General features: G+C 38.3%; 4 protein-coding genes and 4 non-coding genes across 8 annotated transcripts; 2 read left to right on the top strand and 6 right to left on the bottom strand.

The window, feature by feature from the left end:
- Positions 1–896: 896 nt before the first annotated feature.
- LOC106414359 (GDSL esterase/lipase At3g27950-like) lies at positions 897–3,957 on the bottom strand. Its single transcript, XM_048744978.1, has 5 exons — positions 2,543–3,957; positions 2,268–2,468; positions 2,025–2,197; positions 1,444–1,708; positions 897–1,346 (listed from the first exon to the last, which is right to left on the bottom strand). The coding sequence occupies exons 1-5, from the start codon at positions 2,793–2,795 to the stop codon at positions 1,081–1,083; spliced, it is 1,158 nt and encodes a 385-aa protein (XP_048600935.1). The 5' UTR covers positions 2,796–3,957; the 3' UTR covers positions 897–1,080.
- On the top strand, positions 3,921–16,468 carry LOC125585046 (eukaryotic translation initiation factor 5B-like). The gene is made up of 6 exons (XM_048753387.1): positions 3,921–4,338; positions 4,428–4,459; positions 11,848–11,958; positions 12,064–12,129; positions 12,231–12,290; positions 12,384–16,468. The coding sequence occupies exons 1-6, from the start codon at positions 3,921–3,923 to the stop codon at positions 12,681–12,683; spliced, it is 987 nt and encodes a 328-aa protein (XP_048609344.1). The 3' UTR covers positions 12,684–16,468.
- LOC106424635 lies at positions 16,360–17,954 on the top strand. Its single transcript, XM_048753384.1, has 7 exons — positions 16,360–16,462; positions 17,000–17,040; positions 17,131–17,207; positions 17,292–17,382; positions 17,455–17,536; positions 17,632–17,704; positions 17,786–17,954. The coding sequence occupies exons 1-7, from the start codon at positions 16,360–16,362 to the stop codon at positions 17,952–17,954; spliced, it is 636 nt and encodes a 211-aa protein (XP_048609341.1).
- Positions 17,955–19,572: 1,618 nt separating this feature from the next.
- On the bottom strand, positions 19,573–20,757 carry LOC106424653. The gene has a single exon (XM_013865414.3). The coding sequence runs from the start codon at positions 20,639–20,641 to the stop codon at positions 19,877–19,879; it is 765 nt and encodes a 254-aa protein (XP_013720868.1). The 5' UTR covers positions 20,642–20,757; the 3' UTR covers positions 19,573–19,876.
- A 2,433-nt stretch (positions 20,758–23,190) lies between these two features.
- Positions 23,191–23,279, bottom strand: LOC125589645. Its single transcript, XR_007325818.1, has one exon. It is a non-coding gene; the product is annotated as a small nucleolar RNA snoR8a (small nucleolar RNA).
- Positions 23,280–23,374: 95 nt separating this feature from the next.
- LOC125589619 lies at positions 23,375–23,470 on the bottom strand. The gene has a single exon (XR_007325796.1). It is a non-coding gene; the product is annotated as a small nucleolar RNA snoR1 (small nucleolar RNA).
- A 116-nt stretch (positions 23,471–23,586) lies between these two features.
- Positions 23,587–23,674, bottom strand: LOC125589644. The gene has a single exon (XR_007325817.1). It is a non-coding gene; the product is annotated as a small nucleolar RNA snoR8a (small nucleolar RNA).
- A 59-nt stretch (positions 23,675–23,733) lies between these two features.
- On the bottom strand, positions 23,734–23,829 carry LOC125589616. The gene has a single exon (XR_007325793.1). It is a non-coding gene; the product is annotated as a small nucleolar RNA snoR1 (small nucleolar RNA).
- Positions 23,830–24,188: the final 359 nt, after the last annotated feature.

The raw sequence follows: 24,188 nt of genomic DNA, 5'->3' as shown, positions 1-24,188 counted from the left end.
CTGTTTGCTGCTTCTTTTGTTCCAGCTGGTCCATCTCCCATCCAATGCAACTCCAGACCTGTAATGACTCGAAAAGGACTAGAAAGACACGATAAAGACTTGAAAACCAATTTAAAAGCATATATACAAGATGTATAAAACACCATATATCACTATTCATAGCAGTAGTGAAGCTTCCGATGATTGCCCTTTGAGTTAAAAGAAAATAAAGAACAAAAATGATTAAACCAACAAGTTACTTCCTCCGTTTTTAAATATAAAATGTTTCATCTAAAACACGCATATTGAAAAAATTATTTTTTGATTTAAAAGATATATTAAAATGATAACTATAAAATATTCAACAAAATAAAAAATAGACTACTAAATAAAATTGGTTACAAATTTTTTAATAATGTTAAATAATTAATGGAACATCTAACAAATCAAAACATTAAAAGCTCTTTAAACATCTTATATTTGGAAATAGAAAGAGTATTGAATAATGATGATGTTTCATATTAGATGATATTTTATACATGCACAAATATTAAGAAAACTACTCCCTCTGTTTTAAAATACATGAAATTTTAGGTTAATGCATAATTATTAAAAAACTTATTTTTTTATTTAAAAAAATATCATTAAAATATAAACTACAAATTATTCAGTCAATTACAAAATAAAATACAAAATATCATTGGTTACATAGTTTTTGATAAAGTTTAACTACACATTGAAATATGAAAACATCGTATATTTTGAAACATCAAAATATCATTCAAACATAATTAAAATTCAATTTGCTTAATTATAAATAGAAAGAAAAAATACAATTAACGACACTGTTTTGATAAAACTAAAAATATATAAATTTGTTCAATTATCATATATGAAATAATAAAACTTATCTAAAACATCTTATATATTGAAACAGAGGGAATGATGACAAAAAAAATTGAAACGGAGGAAATAATAGATAATATTCTCTTCGTTCCTTAATGATAGAATTAAAAAAAAAAAAAAAAACACCGTCCAACAGTCGACAATGATTATAACGGCAAAATCAAACCATTCGGCTATTCTTAAACATTTATTAATTCATATTTTGCCAACTACATTTTCCGTAAGCTTGCAAGCTCTTTGGGTTGGGAGAGGCGGATTGGATATTGATCCATCGAGGATCCGATTTGCGACTAGCATATTCGCGGTTTCCGAGCAATGTATACCATCCCAGCTTATGAAATTTTGTCGGTTTTGACAGGAAGAACTATAAAGTTCTGTTCCATTTGGAAATATTGTCTTTCCGCATCCCATTCCACGCCCGACCGCCCCAACGCAACAATAATCAAAAGGATCAACAAAACCTGAAATTACAGAAGATTATGAGATATGTTAATGACCTTAAGGAGAACCGGGTAATTGGGAATGTTTGGTCTAATGAAATTTGCGTTTAGTATTTACCAAGATTCTTTGCTTTGATGATCAAATGGTTTTTAGCTGAGTAGACATCAACGTAAGTTAAGAGAGAAGAAGGTAACTCTTTGTTCAGTTCAGAGATTTTCTGCTTGAGTTGTTTGTTGAACTCAATTGCCACATTATTTAGAGGCTTCAAGCAACCATACTGATCTCGAGGTGTAGCTGGAAATGATTTCAGAAGATAGGGTAAACAGCCCGTTGGTCCGGTGTTGTGAATTGAGAAGAATCTTGCTCCTTCTTTGTACAACAACTAAAGAAATATATACCAAGTAGTATAGGTATGACGTAATTAATAATTTTAGATTACTAACACAAAAATACATTTTTATGTTTTCTATGTAATTTTATTAGATAAAATGTAGATTTCAAAAAAAATAAATATCATTTTAATATTGCAAGAAATAGATAATCATAAAAATTATTTATTTACAGTTTTAGTTTATTATTTTTTATGTGTGAAAGTGTCAAAATATAAACAGAGGGAGTATTTAACTTTATGATATAACCGGTATATTAAGTTACAAGAGATCCCAAATAAAAACCATACCGATCATTTAGATACTTACTTTTATAGCAGTAGTGAAGCTTTCGATGATTGCCGGTATAGATGCTTTGAGTTGTTCCTCTGTCATATTTTGGAACCCGATGGCGAGATCATTCTGACCGATATCGAAAGTGTAAAGAGCCTTTGAGAAATCTTTAGGCCGTGCAAGGACTCCTTTGCAGAATGGAGTTTTTCCTGTTTCACAAATAGGAAATCATTTTCAATTCCGGTTTGGTAATTGGAATGCTCAACCGGTTTAACTCACGGTTGGTTTGGTTATAGAGAGACAATGTGCGAGTCTTGAAATGTATGAATTGGGACACTTGAGTTCCAAGATGGAACTGACTAAAACAAGCAACGGTCGGGCGGATGCAAGAGCCGCCAGTCGCAAAATTAGCCCCATGCCGATAATTAGCTCCAACCGAATCCAAGTAAGGTGTTAGATACGGCAACGTCAGATTCTCGGCTGCAAAAAATTCATTACAAATACTGTTTATAGGTTGTAATAAACTAAATGTTACATATCAAAGACACACTTACTAATGAAGTCTATAATGAGACGGCCATCAGAATGTCTCCCCGCAGATCTTCCAAAGAAGGCAACTCCGTTTGGTGGAGGAACTTCTCCTATAGCCGCAGATATAGCTCCAGTATCTGAATTTGAATCTCCAAAGTTATAAACAGCCGGAAAATTGCAACTCTTGCGAGAGTTTATACGCGATGCGGTCGAGGATTTCTCAGTAAGGCCTAAAAGAAAAAGGATGATGAAAAAGGTAAATTTGGAAGTCGCCATGTTGTTAGTAGATGCAAAGAGCTAAGCATTTCTCCTATAATAATGATCATGAAGTCGTTGCCTCATGTTCGTTGGCAAGTTAATAGTATACTGTAGTTTTAAGGATTAAAATAAGGGAAAAAGGTCCATCATCCTAAAAGATATTATTATAATTTCAACAACTATGATATAAATATCTATAAACATAGTTTTGTGATATTTAGACGAGCAAGTTGATGATGGATTCATGTGCAGGAATTTATAGCGATTCTTTAAAATAATTTTAATTTGATTAAGTCGTCTTTGAATCATCCGGTTGATCACGTGGGTAACCATAAATAAAGTCCAACGTCTACTCCTTATATTATATATGAAATACTATAGGCCGAAAATGTGCAAATTCATGAGACTAAACATCTAGAACTTTGCGGGAATCCATCACGCTTCACACTTATTTGAGTTTGATTCTAGTATATATATATATATATATCATTCTCTAACATCTAATCAGCCAGAATCTTAAAACACCCGAACAATAGATTTTCTCTCTCCACCTTATCTCTTGGAGACGACTTTCTGAGATCTGATTCCCCCGGAGCTCAAACGGCGTGTGACGGCGCGTACCGGCGTCCGGAGGCCCTCTTTCTATTGCCCTTCTCGTTTTGCTGCCGCCGCTTCACCAGTCTTCTTACCTTCGATATGCACGGAGTCGTGGGCTAGGGTTTGACGCCGGTGAGTGCTCCGCTGCAGAGGCGCTTCTTCTCCGGTGGTCTCTCCGTCTCTCTATGGTTTCGGCGAGTGGGTTAAGAGGTTGGTGGTGGCTGTAGTCGGTTTTTTGGGTTGGATCGAGATCGATTTTTCACGGTTTGATCTCGTCTAGCTTTCCTTTGTCTTCGAGTGGGAGGGTCGGCGTGGCTTCTACGGGTCAACGGCGGTTCGCCGCTACAGGTCCAAGGGGTCGCTCGGCTTGGGATCGAGTTTCTCGGCTCTCGTTTTTTCGTTGAGCTCGGGTTCTCTTTCTATTGGTGTGGTGTGTGCCGGTGGATCCTTCTACCACGGCGGCGGGTTGTGGGTTTGAACACGCAGTAGGGTTGGTGCTCAAGCTCAGTGGCTGGCTCGTGCAAGGTCTAGCTCGTGGTTTAAAGGATGGTCGTCTATGCCGTCTCAGTGGCCGTGTGCTCTTCTTCCTCACGTCGAACCTCCTCTTCGCGGTTCATGATCTGTTCTCCCGGCTTGATTCTATCCGAAGTCGGCACCTCTTGTAGTGTTGTCGAATTCAGTGGGTTTCGGTTGGGAATTAGCCTTGTTCTTCATTTCATGCTTGCTGGTGCAAGCGATGGCTTTAGCAGCTCCAGTTTCAGTTCGTCGGTTCTCGATGGCTACGGACGTGTGATGGTTCTCGTGTCTTTGACTGTCACAGCTTGCGTTCGGTCTTCGCTCACATCCCAGCACTACATGGGCTTATTTGAGCTTCTTGTGGTGGTGAGGGAGGCAATTGTGTGCAGGTTGGGCTTAGGTTATGGAGTACAGAGGTTGCGGCCTGTTTTCCTCGGATCGGCACCATGTACATGTCGCATCCGGGCAAAATAAAAGCTCGATTTGGTTGTTGAAACTGTGTTAGGTCGCTGCTGTTGCTGTTTGTTTTGTGGTCAGGTGATTTGACGCTATCGGCGAGCTGTTCTCAGGTGGGCCATTATCTTTAAGAGTGGATTCATCGGGGAGGTCAAAATTACCGGGTTCCGGCTCTCGGTTGAACTTGGTTCATCTTTTTGCGGCAAGTTGTTGGTGCGAATTAGTCGACTCCGGGACTGCAGTTGTGGTAGTGTGTTTGTCTGGCTTTTGCTTCTAAATTGAGTCGTTGTTTAGTTTTTCTTGTTTTCTGCTTCGCGTTATTCTCTGTAATTCTGTCAAAAACGAAAATTGGTAATAATATATTTACATTTTACCAAAAAAAAAACATCTAATCAGCCAAAAAAAACATCTAATCAGTCGTTTGTCGGAAAAAAAACCATATAATCAGCCTATTTGCCAAAAAGAAAAATAAATCAGCATTTGTCCGCGAGTTCCAATTTCCATGCGGCCATGCACACTCTCGGACCTTGCATCAGCTTTCTCAATAGTTTTTTTACTCAATAGGTTGACTATAGTAACTACAAAAAGAATTTGCAAGATTTTTCGAATAGTCATGCTAATCAAATAATGAAAAAAATCATGTCTTTTGTATAGTAATAGTCACAATGATGACAACCCATCCTTTGAAATAAAAAAATCCGAGTGGATAGTAATAACTATTTAATTTCATGTTTTTTTTTTCTTTTAGTCGGTTGAGTTTATTAATCTGTATTTTAGGTGGTTGAAAGATTCAAACACAACAAGAAAGTGTGTTGAAAAAACGTTAGATAGCAATATATATATTTGCAAACCAAAATTGTAAAACCCTTAAACCCATATATAAAGATTTAAAAAAAAAAGATTTAAAAAAAAAAGATTTAAAAAAAAACTTGAAGATCAAGACTCTAACTTGATAAACAAGTAAATCTAAAGATATTACTTTAGGTAGTTAAGAAAGTTTACATTATATAAAAGAGAAAATTGGGAAAAAAGGACACTTTGAACTTGGATTTGTCACACTAAGATTTGTAGAAGATTTTTTATGAAAATAAGATTTTTGTTCCTGTAAATACCAAACTACCCTTAATTTACCAATTAAGTAGAATTAAAATTATATATTAAAATTTTCGTAATATATTTTAAATGGGTAAATATTTTAAATAAAAATAACAAAACTTAAAAAAAAAATAACAAAAGGGGAATTTTTTGGCCAATACCCTAATTTATTTTTCTCCTCCTCTTCTCCACCGTAGAAGAAAGCCCCTTCCATGGCGATTTAGGGTTCAACAGAGAGAACCCTTTGTAACGGCCCGGTTCATGGCCCACAAATTATCATAAAAGATTGGGCTTCTCTACGGCCCATTTGACAAAAACCTAGGGTTCCCTTCACCCTTTCCTATAAAAAGAGATGCAGCCCCTTCTTTTCTCTCATTTCTGAAACTTGAGCGAAGCTCTGCAGAGATTTAGAGAGACTAGGAAACCCTAGCCGTCAAGCTTCTCTTTTCCTTTTCTCTTCTTCTCTCATGCCTCTCTTTCTCTTTCTCTCTCCGTGATCTCTCTTCTCTCTCCTTGCCGCGAGCCCCCCAAGAGCAAGCCGAGCCGCCAGTGGTGGTGGTGGTGGACGTCCAAGGGGTGGTGGGGTGATCGTCCGAGTGTGGTGATGGTGGTGGCTGTGTGGTGTTGTGGTGGTGACCAGATCTCGTCTCTCTCTTGTTTACTTGTTCCAGATCTGTTCAGATCTCCTCCCTCTTGTCTCTTGTTCCCAGATCCGGATCCAGATCTAGGCTAAGGTGGAGTGTTTCGAACCCAACCTTCTTTCATGGTCCTGTATACTCCTATATGTTGGGGTTAGGTTTGATTAGACCCTGTTTGGGAGTTAGGTTGATAGTACATGGTATTGCTAGGATGATAGATGAATGGATCATGATGCATAAGAACCCTCATATTGATAAATGGGACTTGATGAACTGAATTGAATTGTTGTGGTAATGGCTGATTGGTAGTTGATTCTTTTATGTTTGGTTGTGTTGTCCCATGTGTGGTTGTGATTGAAGTTAGGATGCTAGAGAGAAATAAATGCTAGGATGATAGATGAGCAATGATTATAAAAGTTATTGAAGTAGAACTTGAATGCAATGTGTATTGTGTGACACCGATAACGGGTGGCGTCTAGTGATTGAGTCCAAGTACAAGTAGAAATGAAAAGGGGAAGTAATTGGGAATGGAAAGGGTTAAGTGAAAGCGATAAGGAAGTGAAAGGATAAGTGAAAGTATGAAAGAACGTTGTTAAGGTTAAGCATGGGTGGGAAAGCATATAGAGAGTCTAAGGAAAGTAGGTGGGGTAAGTAGTCCACGCTAGGTATCCATAGGAGATGTGGCGAATCCACATGAATATGGAGGCACCCATAGGAGATGTGGCGAATCCACATGAGTATGGGGTAGAAGCCTAGTGGGGGGCTACCCACTGAGGAAAAGAGGAAAAGAGGAAAAGATGAAAAGATGAAAAGATGAAAAGGATATGCATTGTAGGGTTCTAGCTCATGGTCGGGTACAGGAAGTTAAAGAAGTCATAGGATCGAGTCGGACTAGTAAGATGAGTCGGTTAAGTCTAGGGATGGCGTGCGTGGCAATGAGTGAGATCATTGTATTGATTGATTACTAGGTTGTTAGAAATGAATGGAAGTGTGTGTAGAAATTACAGATGGTGATAGGAAATGATAAAATGCATTAAGTGATTGTAGTGGCTAGTCAGTCCTAGTTCCCGCATAGAGTAGTATAGAGTGTCGTGCGGGCAGGCTGGTCTAGAGCCACTTCACTGAGTAACTTGTTGCTCACCCCCTCCATTTCCATTTTTTCCCTGTGCGCAGGACTGTAAGTAGAAGTATATGGATGTGGGTGTGACGGTATTTCAAAGAAGGTTATGCGCTCGTCTCTCGGGACCAGTAACGGGACACGTAGGGTTGTCTAAATGAGTAGACACGTGTCCATAACGCCCCTTCGATAACCCCGGTCGGACGCCGGGGGATCGGGCTGTTACAATTGGTATCAGAGCGGGATAAGATCCCTTAGTTCTGTCCTAAGGGATCAGCATTTCCGACGTTTAAAAAAAAAAACTTGTTTTCATTAAAAAGAAAAGAGTTTGTGAAAGTTTTGATTCTCCTAAAAGATCTGAAAACGATTTCAAAACCACCCACTATATTTATACTTCTAGTATGGTTCTGATCGGATGTCTACTTGAAAGATGTCTTCGACAATCAGTAACGACCAGAGAGACATGTATGTAAGAGAATACAATAAGGATGTAATCCCCCGAGGAGATTTGTTGGGCACCCTCTAAGGGAGAAAGAACTGATTCACCGCTTCCTGAAGGAAATGAAAACGATTTGAAGAATAGTTGTGACGTGCAAGATTACTGGGATCATGAGCTAATCAAGATTACGTGCAGAGTTATAGTTTTGGTTGTAAGAAGATCATAGGCTAACCAAGCATCACATACTCAGAGCCAAGGGGAACTTGCGACATCGCCATTACCACAAGGCGGTTTCGTTGTGACAAGAACGGAAGTGCGAGAAGAACCACACTAGGATATAATGGATGGGAGCATACTACTAGTACAACCAGTAGGACTATGATAGGAGGTTCGTTCATCAAGGAAAACATGGTCAGACCGAAGGACTCAAGGATGAGGATATGTTCGGTGCGGAGTAGCTAAACACCAAGTCAGGACCTGCTGGGGTTGGAGTTTGGAATGATATGAAGTGACAGAATTTTGGGATGCGTATTTAGAGGTGTACCAGTGTTCGGGGATGTTGCAGTATGTTAGGGATAGCATCGGGGCTTAGCGAGAATCTATACGGAGGTCAAAGATTAATGAATAGGAAGAGAGCTAGGAAAGCAGACCGTGACCAAGCACATGGAGTTAATGTATTGTATTGGCATGTACTCATAATCCTCGATAGGAGAGGAGAGTAGTCCGTAATGGAATAAAGATTAGGATATGGATATAAGCTATCTTGATGTTGTAAGCTTAAGAGTTAAGTGTAAAGGAGAATGATTTGTATTTGGAAGTGAAAACTCTAAGTATTGGATACCATTGCTGCAGTCGCCGGGTATGCAAACGCTTTTGAGCATTTTTTTTAAGGACCCATGGAACTGAAATAGTGCATACACCATAGAGCGGAAATACAGAACATTGTCTAGTCAAAGGAACCATATTGGTTAGCACCATATAGTTCGTTGAGTTGTTGGAACCTACAGCAAGTAGCTTTGGAGTTCACTAAGAGCGATTTGACATTACGGTATTGCCAGATTCTGATATCAAAGAAAAACATCCAGGAGACAACATTATGAGTTGGTAATGGACATTACCAATTGTAGAAGTGTGTCTTTAGATCAACTGATGCGCAACATGTTCATGTGAAGTGGATGTACGATGCCGCAAGCGTATTAAGATAAGCACGCGATAGTGATGATCGAAGACACAATATTCTATTCCACCGAAGAGTGTGACGGTATTTGGGAGTAGCTTGTTAAGTTTCATGAGATGAAGTGCTCGCTAAGTTAATCAACGGAGATGTGGTTGGGTACCACGCAACGGTGAAGGAAGAGACCATGGGACAAGTTATTGGTCGCAATGGGCATTATAGTGGGCAGCAGACATATTTATCAGAATTCGAAGAGGAACTGCCATGGGTAAAGATAAAGAGGGTTTTAATGGAGCTTTGCAGTCGAGATTTGTTAGTTGAGAACAGTGGGGTGTAAGGCCGTATATGATTGATGCAAGAGTTGTATGTGTCAAATGGAAATGGAACATGATAACAATATATTTTTGTTGTTGGGTCGCCAAGGATATCGCAATCAACCTATGTGGTGTACATGTGTGTTGAGCTTAGAGAGGAAGTAGGTTAATGGAGCTGATATTAGTTGAATCCATGCAAGACATTAGCTACGAGTCGAGCAAATGGATATCCCCTATGAGAATTGTATGAACAACCATGTTGAATCCCTTATGTTGGACCAAAGTGGGGGAGATCAGAATCTCGAGCCTGAGATGATCTAGGAAACCGCTTAGCAGATATAATTGTTGATGATAAGCTGCTTTATGAAAGGATAGAAGAGGTACATGACCATTAGAGAATTACGTCGACAAGAGTGGTGGTGATATGGAAATGCATATGAGATGAAAGCAATCTAGGGATGAGAACGCGGTTGGAGAATCGATGGGGATTTAAGAAGACGTTGGATCTCTGTGAGGAATATGGAACCTGGCCTGTTGCATGAACCATTAGATTTCAAAGGACGAGTTGTTACCCATTTGGGTTTGGGATGTTAAGTTGGATTACCGACACACAGAATTCGGGGACGAATTCCATTCAAGTGGGGGAGAATTGTAACGGCCCGGTTCATGGCCCACAAATTATCATAAAAGATTGGGCTTCTCTACGGCCCATTTGACAAAAACCTAGGGTTCCCTTCACCCTTTCCTATAAAAAGAGATGCAGCCCCTTCTTTTCTCTCATTTCTGAAACTTGAGCGAAGCTCTGCAGAGATTTAGAGAGACTAGGAAACCCTAGCCGTCAAGCTTCTCTTTTCCTTTTCTCTTCTTCTCTCATGCCTCTCTTTCTCTTTCTCTCTCCGTGATCTCTCTTCTCTCTCCTTGCCGCGAGCCCCCCAAGAGCAAGCCGAGCCGCCAGTGGTGGTGGTGGTGGACGTCCAAGGGGTGGTGGGGTGATCGTCCGAGTGTGGTGATGGTGGTGGCTGTGTGGTGTTGTGGTGGTGACCAGATCTCGTCTCTCTCTTGTTTACTTGTTCCAGATCTGTTCAGATCTCCTCCCTCTTGTCTCTTGTTCCCAGATCCGGATCCAGATCTAGGCTAAGGTGGAGTGTTTCGAACCCAACCTTCTTTCATGGTCCTGTATACTCCTATATGTTGGGGTTAGGTTTGATTAGACCCTGTTTGGGAGTTAGGTTGATAGTACATGGTATTGCTAGGATGATAGATGAATGGATCATGATGCATAAGAACCCTCATATTGATAAATGGGACTTGATGAACTGAATTGAATTGTTGTGGTAATGGCTGATTGGTAGTTGATTCTTTTATGTTTGGTTGTGTTGTCCCATGTGTGGTTGTGATTGAAGTTAGGATGCTAGAGAGAAATAAATGCTAGGATGATAGATGAGCAATGATTATAAAAGTTATTGAAGTAGAACTTGAATGCAATGTGTATTGTGTGACACCGATAACGGGTGGCGTCTAGTGATTGAGTCCAAGTACAAGTAGAAATGAAAAGGGGAAGTAATTGGGAATGGAAAGGGTTAAGTGAAAGCGATAAGGAAGTGAAAGGATAAGTGAAAGTATGAAAGAACGTTGTTAAGGTTAAGCATGGGTGGGAAAGCATATAGAGAGTCTAAGGAAAGTAGGTGGGGTAAGTAGTCCACGCTAGGTATCCATAGGAGATGTGGCGAATCCACATGAATATGGAGGCACCCATAGGAGATGTGGCGAATCCACATGAGTATGGGGTAGAAGCCTAGTGGGGGGCTACCCACTGAGGAAAAGAGGAAAAGAGGAAAAGATGAAAAGATGAAAAGATGAAAAGGATATGCATTGTAGGGTTCTAGCTCATGGTCGGGTACAGGAAGTTAAAGAAGTCATAGGATCGAGTCGGACTAGTAAGATGAGTCGGTTAAGTCTAGGGATGGCGTGCGTGGCAATGAGTGAGATCATTGTATTGATTGATTACTAGGTTGTTAGAAATGAATGGAAGTGTGTGTAGAAATTACAGATGGTGATAGGAAATGATAAAATGCATTAAGTGATTGTAGTGGCTAGTCAGTCCTAGTTCCCGCATAGAGTAGTATAGAGTGTCGTGCGGGCAGGCTGGTCTAGAGCCACTTCACTGAGTAACTTGTTGCTCACCCCCTCCATTTCCATTTTTTCCCTGTGCGCAGGACTGTAAGTAGAAGTATATGGATGTGGGTGTGACGGTATTTCAAAGAAGGTTATGCGCTCGTCTCTCGGGACCAGTAACGGGACACGTAGGGTTGTCTAAATGAGTAGACACGTGTCCATAACGCCCCTTCGATAACCCCGGTCGGACGCCGGGGGATCGGGCTGTTACACCCTTGCTCTTCGTTGGAGTTTCATCTACCCATAGTTTCGAATCGCTTTTTTCATCTTCCTCTTTGATTTCAGTGAAGATACAACGAAATCCAAGTGTTCTTCCTCTTTGTTGGTGCGAAAACTTAAGGTGCCAGGTCTATTGGTTATTGATACACCTGGTCACGAGTCCTTCATGAATCTGTGGTCAAGGGGTTCAAGTTTGTGCGACCTTGCAATTTTGGTGGTTGACATAACGCATGGGTTGGAGCCACAAACCATAGAATCTCTAAATCTATTGAGAATTCCTAACTACTTCAGTATGATAATTCTTAACCCTATTTTAAAATGGTCGAACAGTGTACTGTCCTGGAGGTCAAAGTTATAGAAGGCCATGGAACAACGATTGATGTTGTGTTGGTAAACTGTGTACTTCATGAAGGTGATCAAATCGTCGTGTGTGGGTTACAGGCAAGTATAAACCTTGTGATCTATAACCAAAAAAGTCATGTACTGGGTACAGTGATAGACTTAGAACTTTGAAAAGTAATAGTATTTCTTCTTCTTCTGTTTCAGGGACCTATAGTCACAACGATTAGAGCGTTACTGACACCTCATCCAATGAAGGAGCTACGGGTGAAGGTACTTTCAAATTCTCCACTTCATTTGTCCTTTTGACTGGTTTTTCTTCACATATATGGTTCATTTAAATTGTTTTCTTATTTCTTTGTCTGATGTTTCAGGGTACTTATGTGCATCATAAAGAAATAAAGGCTGCACAGGGTATAAAAATTACAGCGCAGGTGATTGAGCAGACTCCACAATTATCTTAGTTGCTAGTTTTTGCAGTTAAATTTAATGATACTGTTTCCCTTTTTGGTTTGTGTTTAAAAAAGGGTCTTGAACACGCTATTGCTGGCACTGCTCTGCACGTAACTGAACCTGATGATGACATTGAAGCAATGAAGGAGCAGGCAATGGAAGACATGGAGTCAGTTTTGAGCAGGATTGACAAAAGCGGTGAAGGAGTTTATGTACAAGCGTCTACACTAGGGTCACTGGAAGCGTTGCTTGAATTCTTAAAGTCCCCAGCTGTGAAGATACTTATAAGCGGCATCGGTATAGGGCTTGTGCATAAGACGGATATCTTTAATGTTCACCCCAGTACTTTTAAATTTACGGAAAGATCTTTATGATTTCGCGTTAAACTTTAAATGTCACTTTTGACTCTATTATATGAAAATGCAATATATACAAAACTCAGAAATTAATCGTGGAGCAATCCAGGATTAGTTTTAATTTTTTTATTATACTTTCTAGTATATAAGCTAGTATACGTATCAAAGTAACGTGAATCATATGTGGTATAGTGGTTTATGTGTATAATTTTATCTTGAATAACTCGGGTTCGAGTGGAGGAAAGAACAATTTTGATGATTTTTCATTTTTTTGACTTAGGAAAGAATATACTCTGCGAGATTTAGATTAGATTTCGTGTAGAATTAGGAAAGTACATCTTTAACCGAATATGGAAGTTTTTATATTTTTCGGATTTGCCTACAATATGTATATTACCTTACGCAGAATACAGTAGAGTAGTTGAGAAACATATTATTCCTTTAGGCGTCACATAAGGTAAAAGGAAGAACATGTTATGGCACATAATTTAGATAAGGTATATTATTGAGTTGTGGCTATATATTGTTATCAAGCTGTAGGTATACTGAAGACATCTTTCTTGATTATAACATTTCGAAATATAGCTTGGTTAGAATATATAAGAAATGCTAGTTTACGTTGTATACCCAAGATATATCTATGTATAAAACTTAGTATCTGATTTCTAGACTAAGTAGATGACCAGAATGAGTATTCTAACTGTAGCTAGAAGATAAAATAAAATATGATTCCACTTTTTTAAAAAAAAAAATTTAAACATATATATTGTCATACTTATGTTTTCAATAGATTTCATATTTTTTAACATTTTTAAAATTCAGTTTACTATTTTAATCGTAAAAGAAGGGTAAAAGTTGTCCAGAATTGCCCAAAATATCAGAAGTCCTATTGTGACAAATAAAAGTTCAAAGTGTCACATTTTTCCAATTTTCCCTATATAAAAGTTATCTTATATTCTCGTATCAAACACTACGCCGCTCTTCGCCTCCACATTCACTACTAATTAATTACCGTCTCCTTCAGCACTTGATTCTTAGACGCTCAAGTAGAAGTATCTGATACACAAATCTTCTCCTTCTAGATAATGGGGAACTGTCTGGCCAAACCGCCTCCTGTGGTGCTCGTTCCTCCCCTCTTTGATTACCCTCCTCTCTCAGCTCGTAACAGGTATCATCTTCTACCGTATATATAAAGGACACGGAAACTCAAGCCTTCTATTGATTTCCACTGGCATCATGATGTATTTGAGTACGTGCATATGTTCAGCTTTTAATCAAATGTTGAGGTGATGCATGCAGGATGTTGGAATCATCTTACGATTTGCTCTTTGGAAAGCTTGCACTGAAATGTCTCTTTGAGGATTACTTTGAAGTTAAAGACGCAGATCACTTTTCTGCAAAGTTTATGTTAAAGCCTACTGATGACCCTCATGTGGACTTGGTTGCATCAGTATCCTTTAGAAATCTCTTCGTCTTTTATAACAACACTCTATGGTGCAAATTTTAAGTTTCCTTAAATAGTAAAAAAGGTTTCATCCGCTGTAGATGGTAAAGTAGAAGGAGATGCATCGTTTCGCTGGCAAAGGTAATACATATATGTCATATGGATTTTAAACTTTTATTTTTAACAAAAAGAACAATGCTCAACATCTTTTTATGAACTTGTGCAGTGAATAACTTTTGTTAATCAGGGACCTCTCTCTCTCTAAAATCAAAAACCTCCAACCTCTCTCTACTTCATCTTCTCCGATCTGCTCCGGCGGCTGTCAGTCGGGCGCGTGGTCGCCGGAGGCTTCTCCCTCTCCCTTTCCTCTCTTTATTTTGCTCCGTTTGTGTCCCCTTTCGCCGACCCGTCGAGATGCGTGGAGTTCTGGACGCAGCTCCGCCGCGGGGTCTCTAATCTGCTCCGGGGAGGTTAGATCCGTGGTTGGTAAGCTTCGATCTGGAGCTCCTGTGAGGCTGTGAGGGTAGGGGTCAAGCGAAGTCGGCGTTTAGGGTTTGGCTATGGCGGTTCTCAATTTTACTTTGCAGATCCCGTCGTTGCCTTCGGTTTGGAAGCGTGTGGTGGTGTGGTGGACTCTCTCCCCGTTGTCGTAGTGTTTGTTGTTTCGAAGAGCGTTCTTCGTTGTGGAGAGGAGTACAGAGCTTCTCTCTCATTTCGGCTTGTGGTCTTGTCGATTGGTCAGAGTGATTCCTTCTTGCTCAGGGAAGGTGGTGGTTTCGTCGCCGGCACGTGCATAGAGGTGTGGTGGCTGTGTGGTGGCTTCACGTCTGTGGTTTGGCGCGTGTAGCTGCGGTTTGTAGTCTGGAGTCTGTCGTCTATGGCTGTGCTCCCCTCATTCTTGTGGCTGCTCTTCCCTTGCTCAACCATCCCCATTTCACCTATCGTGATTTGCTTTGACCTTGCGGTTGAAGTTTGTTTCAGGCCTGCTTCTTGTTTTCCTTCGTCCCCTTCGCGGGTTTCTTGAAGCGCAGAGAAGACCGGTACAGGTTCTCTGTACCGGAGATTGGTTTCACTGGTTAGATTCTGGTTGGGTCAGTCGGGTCTTGCAGGTGTTGGGGGTAGCAATCTTAAGTTTCCGTCATCCCAGTGCGTGGTCGTTCGAGGTCCCTTGGACTCCTCGTAGACGGGTCTTTTCTTCTTTGCAGGTTATGAAGATTGCGGGTTGGTATTGCTTCCTTATCAGCCCGTTGTTTTAAGCTTAGTGGTTCGGTGGCGGCAGTAGCGAGTGCTTGCTCGTTTAGAGTGGCGTTTCATGCGCTGTGTGGCGTTAATTACAAACCCGGCTTTGGTGGCTTTGCAAGGTCTCGTGGTAAGTATTTGGATCTCCCTTCTATTGCTCGTCTTGCGCTTCATGACAGTGAAGGTTATATGCTTCGTGGAGTTCACCGGGAGCTAGCTACTCCGGAGACGACACAGGAATTCCCGGCATCCGAGGCAACAAGGAGAACCTCACATTTCTGTGATTCATCGTCAATGGTGAGAACAACAACCGGTTTCTGAAGGATTTCGAAAAATGAACTAGCGGAATGTGCCGGGTTTAGTGGGCGGGCGAAGCTTGTTTGTAATAGTTTGAATTTGGATATTTTGTTCAAAGCGGGTTTGTAACCGGATCTGATTTGCCCGTTTTCGCGGGTCGGATAATATATAAATTTAAATTAAAAAAAAAAAAAAAAAAAAAAGAACTTGTGCAGTGATGTTGATGATCCTCATACTTTTGTAGACCTCTCTGTGTCGACCACCAATCCGTAAACTCCGTTCTACTTTCATATATTCTTGGAACTTGTCTCATTATAGTAGTTTAACGTTTTGAAATAACTCTTTTTGTTATCATCAAGGGTTCTGCGGGTGAGGTCTTCTGGTTTCTATCCTAAATATGGGATTGGAGCATTTGTAGTCTCCCCTTTGATTTCGAAAAAGAAGTAAGTTTCATTTAGGAGAAGAGGCCTGCAATGTTTTATAGATTTTATGTTTTTCTAGAAGATGAAGATATGTTGTTTCTGTAGTGACAAGTTATCTGACGAACATGGAATCGTGGGGTTGAGATATGCCTCAACAAATTTGTCTCTCGGAGCTATTGTCTCTCCTTTTAGTAGTAAGCACATCAACATTTATTTTATTCTCTACAGCTTCCTGTTTACCTTTTTCGTAGGCAATGCTGACCCTTTAAATCCACATTCCAGCAAAGGAAGAATGGCCAAAGAATGCATGGCTGGTAAGAAAGATGGGAAGACTTACAGTGGGAGTGCAATATGGCCGTTATATGGAAAATATGTGCATTATTTGATTGAAAGTGGTACCAACACTAGTAATGTGAATTTGTGTTAGATAAAAGCAAAGACACCGAAAAATATAGAGACCTAAGGAATTGGAGTTGTGCGGCTAGCTATGGACTAGGTTCAAGAAGCCCCTTAGGGCATCTGTATTGGGGGTCCCTTAAGGTATCCCTTAGGGGAAGGGGGTGGGAACCGAGGAAGAAAGAGAAGGGAAAAGCCCTTAATTAAGGGCTGTCCCTTACTCTTTAATGACCAAAAAAAAAAAAAAAAAAAAAAAGCAAAACAAGGGACTCTCTCCCTCTCTCTCTTCATCCCACCAATAAAGATGCCCTTAAGCCCTTCTTTCAACGTTGGCCTTGAATTAGCGAGGAACTCTCAGGTCATACTTTTAAAGTCTAGATGAAACATGGTTGTTATGCTGACAATATGTACAGATCTTTAGCCCAAACACTTACCATATTGTTATCCAATTAGATATAAGTATTTTCTTTTGTATTATTTATGTGATTAATGCATTCTTAGTCTTGCTGATTCAGTTATTCTTGTTGTACATGCAGTTTATTGCTTCGTTCTACCAACATTTAGTGGTCAAAGGCAGGTACGGCTCTTGTGATGCATCTATTACTAAGTCTACTGATATATAAATTTAGCACAACTTGTGGCTTAACATTAACTGGACTTGGAACAGGTGAAAAATCCTTTTGAAGAAAACAAAGTAGTTGGAATCACAAACTACATTGACTTAGGTTTTGAGCTACAAACAAGGTAGTGAACATCTATGAGAAGAAAACATTGTAACTAATGTTTTCTATATGGTAACATAGCTCTAACCTTTGTCTTGTATTGAAGGGTTGATGATTCCAACACATCAAACAGTCTCTCAGATTCTTCTCTGCAGATGGCTGCGTCTTGGCAGGCCAATAAGAACTTCTTGCTGAAGGTAAACCATTTACTACTTTTTTTTAGGATCAAGAAAGGTTCATAATAAAACTCACAATCTCATATTATGCAGGGTAAAGTCGGAGCTCTAAGCTCAACACTCACATTAGCGTTCAAGTCGTGGTGGAACCCGTCTTTCACATTCAATATTACAGGTAAGTCCTCCATAACTATAAGCAATCTTCCATTAGCTCTTAGACTATAATATGTATATGAAACATGAAATATGCTGAGCTCATTTTTGATGCAGCGACTAATAATCATCGGACTGGAAGAACAGCATGTGGGTTCGGTCTCCGCGTTGATAACTTAAGGGAAGCTAGGTCAGTGCAATCACTTTTCATATGTTTTCACATTTCAATGTTTTGTATCTTTCTAATTATAAAGTCTCCTGACATTTGCAGTTACCAAAGAGCTGATCCAAACTTCGTAATGTTGACACCAAACAAAGAACATCTGGCTGATGGGATTGTGTGGAAAATGGGGCAGAGACCAATGTTACAATCCGATTTAGACGCAGAGAATTTCAGTGAGCTCCCAAAAGAACTTAGACCGTCCCAGCAGATTCTCTAAACTACATGAAGTCTTAGTTTTGTCACATTCCGATGACATCTCGACAAACCATAGCGTTCAACATGGTTGACTCTTTTTCCTTACAAACCAATAAGAGATATAAAGATTTATTTAGTTTATTTAAGATTTCTTGGTAAAAACACATCAAGATAATTTGGATAAAAATTCCTCAATTAACAATTTGATATAGTTAAACAAAATTTTAATAATCTCGCATTGGTGGAGATTTTGGTGGATGAAGATCTTAGTATTATTACTTTGAAAAATTGGAGTATTCCTTGATCTTCATTTCATCAAGAAACCACCCTCAATGCGTTTCAGCCGCCTCAGCAATTCGATGCTGAAGGAATCTTGGTTGATGAAGCGGCTAAGGAGAGGTTAAAGCAAGTCCTTGTATCGTTAAAAGCATTTACTTTTCTTCTTCAAGATAACTAAGTGAGCCAATTCTTGATCATTTGTGTGAGATATGAAATAATGTCATTTGGTGAGAGAAGAAGCAGTGTCACTATTACATGATACAAGTATGTTTTATCAAACGAGTGATGAATTGTGTTTGTGTCTCCTTGATAAGAAGAGTGATCTTCTTCCACGAACAGTTGAGCTAATCTCATCACTCAAAGCCCCCACGCTTAAAACCGTTCTCAATCTTACTATGCTGCTTTTCATCCGAGATGGCTTCAAGATTTAGATGGTCAGAGTGATTGTCCTCAAGGTACTATTTGTCGTTTGCAATAATGGAGATTTATTTTGGTAAATTATTCACCTATTTTCCAATCCCACTAAGAACATTTCTCACCAAAATATAAAGAGACAAAGAAGTTGACTTATGAACAAAGTGGATTCAATGATGTCAGTTAGACAAAGCATGCATGAGTTCGGTCTCTCCATGGACTTTCGGAAGCTACTCAGTAGAAAACTAGAAATGCCAAAAGGTAGTAAAATTGTAGATAGATTCTTATATATTTATATTCTTAACCTTTCATATATATTTATATTTTAAATGTATACTTATAAAGTATAAACCAACCGTATAAAGTATAAATCAACCGTAAGAATTTTTTAAAAAATCGTCTATGATATCTGCACTAGATCTCTAATAATGATATAATCCAGTTAGGAATCTGTACTTATATAGTTACGGAATGGAGTAGATACTCTATAGTAGGTCAAGTCCTAAGAGACAATTACTTTATCAAGAAACTATCATTCGTTCATTCATTCGCAGTCGGTAGATAACATTTACGTAGCCCAGTTAGGAATGTGTACTACTTTCCATAGCTACGGAATGGTTGCATTTAATTTACATAATGTAGACGACCCTAGTCTAAACTTTGCACTTAAATAGATGGTGCATTTACGGAAACACTGTCCAGTTATCATTCATGCTTTGGAGAAAAAAAAAATCTAAAGAAATGAAGTATACTTGTCGTTGTAGGATTTATTATGATCATTTATACATAATTATTGTCCTCATTTACATTCGTGTTTTGTAACCACTTTCTTCCTCAACAAACCATACATCAAATGCACACTTAAATTGTGGTTCCAAAAAAAAATGCACACTTAAATAATAATAAAAAAAACGCAACTTGCAACCTCTTTTTACAATGGTTTCACGTTTAGTAATATCTGCAACTATATTTGCATAAAATCCGGAACCCAAATTATAAAATATACAACATGGTTTGAACATGATGAAACTTAGTTCATCGAAACTCTGTACAGAACAAGAAAAAATTATAATCTAAAGACGTAAAAATTATTAAATACTAATCTACATCGATTATAAGCTACGATATAATAGTTTATCAGATAACAAATGTGAACTCGCATCTTTTTGTAAATAAAATTATTTTTGAAGATAATAAACAAACGAAAAGTAACACAAACAAACAAAACTCTAGTTGTTGTCACGGATCAGATCAGAACGGAGAAGAAACTTTGCCGTGTCGGTGAATGTTGGAGAAAAGTCCGACAAGTTCTTGCTTGTACGGTAGATATGACTTTCTCTTGTCTTCTTCTTTCATTGCTTTGTTCCTCAAGTAAAACTTCTCATGTGCTGAAACTGAAACTTTCTCCTTCTCCTTCTTCTTGCTTTTCGTCTTCACCGTCTCCTTGTTCTTCGGACAAGGAGAAGAAGTACAAGATTTATCTATGTTGTCAACAGGGTTCGAGTTCAAGAACTCTAGTGTTTCTTTCCCGTCGCTGCGACTTCTCTTGAGCAGGTTTCTGATTCTCCAACGTCTCTTCGACCATGTCGACGTCGAAGACGATCCTGTCGATTTGCTCTTTCTACAAGGAGACGTCATCTCCACCGGTGATCTCGCCGGCGTCCATGGACAGTATATCTCTCCCGGGATCGTGTCTAGCTCATCTTCCTCCTCCTCCTCATCAGAAGATGAATACGTCTGCTGCGGTGGCGACTGTTCGTTCTCGCGGAGGAAGAGATCTTTCAACGGAGTCACAACCGTTTCCGGCGAAACATCTTCATGTTTCTGATCGAACACCGGGAATACTATAGAAGACACCGTCTCGTGAACCGTGTGAAGAGTCGCAAACTCGAATGAGTCGTCTCCTTTCTCCTTATAATAGTCGCCACCGACCCGTTCGGCGATCTTGACGAGGTTATCACCGGAGTAAGTGCTGAAGCTAGGTGAAAAAGAAGCCGTGGATGTTATCTTCTCCATGTTCTTTAGAAGCTTACTCTTACTCCCTTGAGTCTTGTGTGTGAATGATCACTTTCTTTCTTATTCTTCTCTTTGTTTGGTGGTGTTTTGTTTGTCATCTTCTATTAACTGTCGTATGAACTTATTTATATAGGTGAAGCGGTTTTGTCACATGGGAATGACAATTTTGAGTAATTGTTTATTGGAGAAGCTTAATGTGTCATTTGCATTAAACAGCGTAACGTGGACTTTCTAGAAGCGTATCCCGCTACTTGATCCGGATGTTCTTGGTGCAGATCTTTTATACATTTAAAACCAATTAACAATAATATATATTTTGGCTAATAAGTTTAGGTGCAGAAAAGAACGAAAACTATTTTGAATAAATATAAACCAAAAAGAATAAATACTAATAATTGCACAATTTAGTTTTTGGACCCATTGCAAAACTACCCCTTTAAATATATGGACTGAATATTTTTATTGGAAGCTACAAACTGTAATGCTATGATAGGAATGTTTCATTTAACATTTGTGTTTTGATTGTGATTGGAAGTTTTAGACTGTGGTTTAAAACGGTAGTTTGTTTCTTGTCATCTAATCATTTTGTAAATGATGATCAATCAATCGAATTTATCATACTCAGAGATCAAAACATACTCTTTTATCTCAATAATATTCAAAAACATTTAATAAATTTCACTTCAATTGATTTATGAGATTTGTATACACTAAATTGAATTTTCGTTTTGATGTAGAAACTTTTAAACTTTTTATTCGTAGATTAATTGATGTAAATCAATGAACGTGTCATCAAGATTTTGTAGTTGGAAGAATTAGATAAATTGGTTTTAATTTTATGAAAGTACATATTTTACGGACAGAACAGTGAGAACACAAAAAATTGCCCGGAAAAAGGCTACAAATATTTTTCAGTTCAACCATTTGAAATGATATAGGGGGTGATTGGTAGTTGCTGTAGGTGCTGTCCACAGCCCTATTATTTATACAGCACCAAATTCAGAGCAATCAAGCTTTAATTTTTTTTTTGAAATGACAGCTTTTGAAATAACTTACAGCTGTACAACTGCTCTGCAGAGCCAAATATCCAAAGCAATTGTTTACTGCTTTCCATAAAATTTTACAGCAATAAAATCTAAAGCCACAGCAAAAAATCTACAGATTTTTTTCTACAGCAAAAATTTTAAAGCTACAGCCATTACCAATCAAACCCATAGTACCATGTTTTCATGATACACATGGCGAATATATATAGCTAAAATACAAGCTGGCGCTCAATTACTTAAATAGTCATGTAATGTTTATGTAATATTTTTATTTTATACCTGTTAATTATGTTTTATTATGTGCTGTTTGTGTGCTTTAAGTCGTAGTCCAAGCAGCCCATTATCAGGAAATGCATAGGTAATTGCTGACAAAGCAAGTATCACAGATCATGAATCATTGATGCTGAGTTGCATCAAATACATTTTTATTCTTGTAATCTGAGCTTCTAGAAAACGAACGTTCAAAGTTATTTGTTTATGTTATAATTTATTAACGGAAAATATATAAATTGAAAGCAATAGATTTGGCACCTGCTATAAGAAATACCGATTCACATGGGTACATATACGTAGATGTAGAATACACATATAATACTTCTAGATGTCATTGTCAGTTTTCTTGACAAAGTCTTATGAGCGAAGCTAACTTGACTTGAATCGTTATCAGAATCAAAAATTCAAAAAGACTTTTACATTACTTCTTTCTGCCACATTTAGACCAAATCGTAACACTATCGCATTAAATGTTACCGAATTTAGATTTATCATCTAATTGTCAGATATCAAATGCTATTCAACAAGTCAATAGATTTTGGTCCGTCATATAAGTAATTTAAGTTTCGTTATTTTACAAAACGTACTTATAAGTCAAAGTTATAGCAATACTAATGTAAATGAATATATAATTTTAACCGTGAAGGTATGAATGTGGGCTACTAGTAGTCTAGTAGCTATAAACAAACCCGTTTGGCTGATACCCACGTGAAAAATAAGCGTAAACGGACATCAATCATCTGCGCAACCAATCGAGGGGACATTTAGACAAGCATCACAATTGTTACATAGACAATACGACACCATTTAACATGTAGAATAAAAGACTTCTTTCAGTGATATCAAAAACAACGATTAGATGCCATGATTAAGACTGAATAAGCTTACAATTCTTAAACTATATTTATAAGTTTTCTTTGGAAAGATATTTATAAGTTTACTCTGTTCGAAATATGGAGTTTCTGTATATCCTTCGTAATTACGAGAGCTTGTAAGAATATGTGATGCTTAGATAGTGAAGAGACAAGAGTCATGAAACTTGGTTCTAGAGAAACCAACGACATTGCAGCAACATGAATGCAACGAATAAGCAAATAGATTGTGATCAAAACCTTTTATTCAATGAGAAAATGAATTCAACAAGGCAAAAAAATATTCATAAGCATGTCACTAGATTGCACTCTGATGATTATGGTCCAATTGAAATAGAAATAATGAAAAGGGGCTGGTGTTGCTCATATTCTATGGGTGTAATGTGAGTCTACAAAGCCAGTGGCTTTTCAGTACGAGGAATTTACTTTTACAATCATCACAACCCCAACCCTTTTTCCAAATCAAAAAGGAATATTATGTTTACGTAAATCATAAGACATACAAGAATTTACAAAAAAAAAAACGTTTTCAAGAAGAAAGAGGCTCAGAGTTTTGCGTAATGTGCTCAAAGAAGAGTTTATCAGGCTCTCCTCATACAAGAGGTGTCAGAAATAATTAAGCAATAATAAACCTCGCCGTAACCAACATTTAAATAAAAATTGAAGCAAGTTGATAGATAAAAAAACAAAATTCAAACTGGTTTAGTTAGATAAGTAAGCATATAACTTCAAAATCTTATTAAAAAAAGGTGGAGATGCTCATATTCTATGGGTGTAATGTGAGTCTATCAAGCCAATGGCTATTCAGTACGAGGAATTACTTTTACAATCATCGCATCCACAACCTTATTTCAAATCCTACTTGTAAAAACCAAAACTATTATTAAGAAACAAAACTAAAGGCTCAGAGTATTGCATAATGTGCTCAATGAAGAGTTTATCAGACTCTCCTCATACAAGAGGTGTCAGAAATAATTAAGCATTGGTCATCCTAGCCAAATCCTAAACTTTCAAAATCAACAAAACAGGTAGCAAAACAAAAACCTTTTACAGAGACTCAACAACGAGAGAAGGTGTAAGCGGCGGAGAGAGACGGATGCAAACTAGGGTTTATAAGTTAATGATGTAAAATATGTTGAATCACAAACTGTATTTATAGATTAGTAATGGGTTTATATGTGTAAGGCCCTTCTGAAGTGTTACTCCAGCTTAACCCTCGCCCTCATTTAAGCTCCTCTTAATTTGTTTGTGCAACTTTGTTTTTGTCACAAGATTAAGACCAAAGGCCCATTGATATCGTATTAAGGAACCACCATAACAAAATCTTTAGTTAGACCTGGGATTTTGAACCGAACA

The sequence above is a fragment of the Brassica napus genome, chromosome A2, assembly GCF_020379485.1.
Source record: "Brassica napus cultivar Da-Ae chromosome A2, Da-Ae, whole genome shotgun sequence".
NCBI classification, from domain to species: domain Eukaryota; kingdom Viridiplantae; phylum Streptophyta; class Magnoliopsida; order Brassicales; family Brassicaceae; genus Brassica; species Brassica napus.
The sequence above is the reverse complement of the archived record's forward strand: the minus strand, read 5'-3'. Positions and strand labels throughout refer to the sequence as shown.